Raw genomic sequence first — 2,911 nt, 5'->3', positions numbered from 1 at the left:
GAGGGCCTCATAAGAAACCATTCTGTAGGCCGATACAACTCCTAAGAGTACCACTCTGTGTATCTTCTTCATTCTATCTCTATTCCTTCCAATATTGAATGCTGACCACCATGCCAGAACGGCATACAACATTGCAGAAGTCACTGTCGATGCAAGAAGTCTTCTCTTCGAAGCCCTTGGTGCTCTCTTCTTTGACATTAACGCATTCAAATTTCTCATCATTCTTTCTGCACTATCACATATTTTTAAAACATGTTCTGTAAAACGACAGTTCTTCTGCAATGTGACTCCCAAATATTTTCGCATCTGTACTTCCTCTATTCTGTGACCATCGATGTGTATATCAACCGATTCCAGTACCCTACGTCCGGTGAACTTGACATATTTACACTTATTCACAGATAATTGTAACCCTCTTGTAAGCAACCATCTAGCTACTATTTCTAGTGACAGGTTTGTCTTATCTTTAACTTCTTCCATTGTTTTAGCTTGTACGAGCACAGCTAAATCATCAGCATAAGCAAATAAGCTGTACCCCTTCTGGATACCTTAAACTAAGTATGCCATCAAAGACCAGGACCCATAGTAATGGGCCCAGAACTGAACCTTGCGGCACACCGCCCGACATATTGAAGTCTACTTCATCTTCTTGTGTACTAATCTTACACCTTCTTTCATTGAGATATTCCTCAATTTGTCTCCGCAGGTATGAGCTGATTCTCTTCTCTTCCATGGCCATATTTATGTGTCTCCATGCTATTGTGCTGAATGCATTCTTCACATCAAGTGATACCATTAATGGAATCTGTCTAGTTCGCCAAGTACCTCTTCTAGACTCCTCGGCCCAATTAATCACCTTACTGATGACCTGAACGGTGGATCTCCCCTTCCAGAAGCCATATTGATTTGGGCTTATGCCTATGCCTTCCTCAACCTCGCTGACTATGCGGCCAGCCAGCATCTTTTCTACAAGCTTTCCCGTTGTGTTCAGGAGGCTCAATGGTCTATATGTCATATTTCCTCTTTCATCTGTGCTCTTCAGTAATAACACAACTCTCACCTCCTTCCAACACTCCGGGAAAGTCTTGTTTACTAGTCCATGACTGACCACCTCTAGCATCTGCCATGGAGCTTGATTGATAAGTTTCTTGATAATTGCCGCTGGGATATAATCCGGTCCAGGACTTTTCTTTATAGCTAACATACGTCCAGCGCATAAGAGCTCACTCATTGCAAAACGTCTGCTCTCACATTCAGTGTGTCTTCTCTCATCGGGCGTGAAATGCGGGAATAGGCTGGGGATTATCCTTTCTGTTTCTTCCTTTGTAATTACAGGGAGACACCTACCGAACCTTTTGGTAATTATTCAGTAAGCCATGCCCCAGGGATCTTTATCGAGTTCTTCACATAGCCTTGCCCAATGGTCTCTCTTTTCTTTTCTTATTGTTCTATTTAGTATTCTTCTTGCCTCTATGTATCTCATGTTGGCCTCTTCATATCTCAGTCCGCCTGCTATTCTGAGCCTCTGCTTAATTCGTCTTTTATTTTGCAGAATCTGCCGATTTCTCCAGTCCACCAATACACCATTCGTTTTCTAACTCCATTGTGCATCTCCCTATCCATCTCTTGTTTTATTATATTAGCAAGGGTTTCTGGCGTGAGTTGTTCAGTAGCCGCTAATCTGATGGCAAACTTGCCTGTAATAGCCTCTATCTGTTCTGCAATGAATCAAGGAACAGTTTCTCCATCATAACTATTAAAACTAATGTCTTTCAGTGTAACCATTGTTGCGTAATGATCACTGGCTATATCCTGTTGTATCACTTGCCAGCTCTACTCCTGTCTTCTCCATCTGTCATCCAGGATAGTGAGATCTAAGACTGAGGTATGACCTCTAGTCTCGAATGTTGGAGTGTCATTATTTATACATTGACATCCTACTGTCTCCATTAATTCCATCAACATTTCTCCTCTCCTATTGGTACTGCGGCCCCCGGCTGCCACCAGCCTACTATTGAAGTCACCTAGCATTATGATCTTTTTGTCTGTGTTAGTAATCACATTTTGAATTACATCAAGTGTCCTATCAAATTCTACATTATCTACATTCCATGATATATAAACTCCAACGATTGTTGCTGACAGTGTTTCTGCAGCCACAACACCTTTACCTCTAAAAATAAGTTTCCAAGCATTCTTATGACTGACATCTTTAATTGCCACATTTTCTACAGTGTCAGTATGCCATCCTGTTCTTGCTGCCTCATAAATATTTGGCTCAGTTGCAATTAAAATATCAACATTTTTTTCCACTATCAGCCTAGACACAAGATCGTGCGACAGCCTACTCCTGTTTACATAAGCCTGTAGCACTCTAAGCATCCTGGTGTTTTCCACATTGCCATGCCCCAGTCCTATGTTCATTACTATCACATTTGAGACATTTTTTGGGCTCCTGACAATTAGCTATTGTGTGTCCTCTACCCCCACAGTTAAAGCACAGGTCGCTTCTATCAGGGCCTTTACATTCGTGGCGTCTGTGCCCAGTTCCCCAGCACCTGTAGCATTTCTCAGTGTCTTCTCTTATGAATGCTCTACAGTTAACCCAGCCTATTCTTATTCGCTGCTCTACTATTTTGCTCGCCGCCCTGTATGATGTGACAATAGTCACATTTTTAGTTTCAGCAAATCCTGGTCTAATTGAGGAGATTTTCACATCCTCCGCTTCACCAATCCTCATATTTAATGCGGCTAGGATCTCTTCTTCCGTAGTATCACTTTCTACATCTCTTATATGTACTATCGTTCTTCTTCCACCTCTTGTTCTGAGATCGACTTTTAAATTCGCTACCTTATCTTTGAGGATATTTGAGAATTCTGTTGCCCGTTCTGGTCCTTGTATCCTTACTAA

The 2,911-nt window shown here is 41.8% G+C and overlaps 1 protein-coding gene across 1 annotated transcript; it reads right to left on the bottom strand.

Moving 5' to 3' along the window:
* Positions 1-1,833: 1,833 nt before the first annotated feature.
* On the bottom strand, positions 1,834-2,424 carry LOC142322727 (uncharacterized). Its single transcript, XM_075361803.1, has one exon. It carries the CDS (start codon positions 2,422-2,424, stop codon positions 1,834-1,836), a length of 591 nt encoding a protein of 196 aa, XP_075217918.1.
* Positions 2,425-2,911: the final 487 nt, after the last annotated feature.

Source organism: Lycorma delicatula, chromosome 4 (assembly GCF_047948215.1).
Source record: "Lycorma delicatula isolate Av1 chromosome 4, ASM4794821v1, whole genome shotgun sequence".
NCBI lineage: Eukaryota > Metazoa > Arthropoda > Insecta > Hemiptera > Fulgoridae > Lycorma > Lycorma delicatula.
Note: the sequence above shows the minus strand (reverse complement) of the source record. Positions and strands in the feature narration are given on the sequence as shown.

Bases quoted from the DNA above. Each gene is read 5' to 3' on its own strand.
- LOC142322727 (XM_075361803.1), bottom strand. From the start codon at position 2,424: ATGAACATAGGACTGGGGCATGGCAATGTGGAAAACACCAGGATGCTT.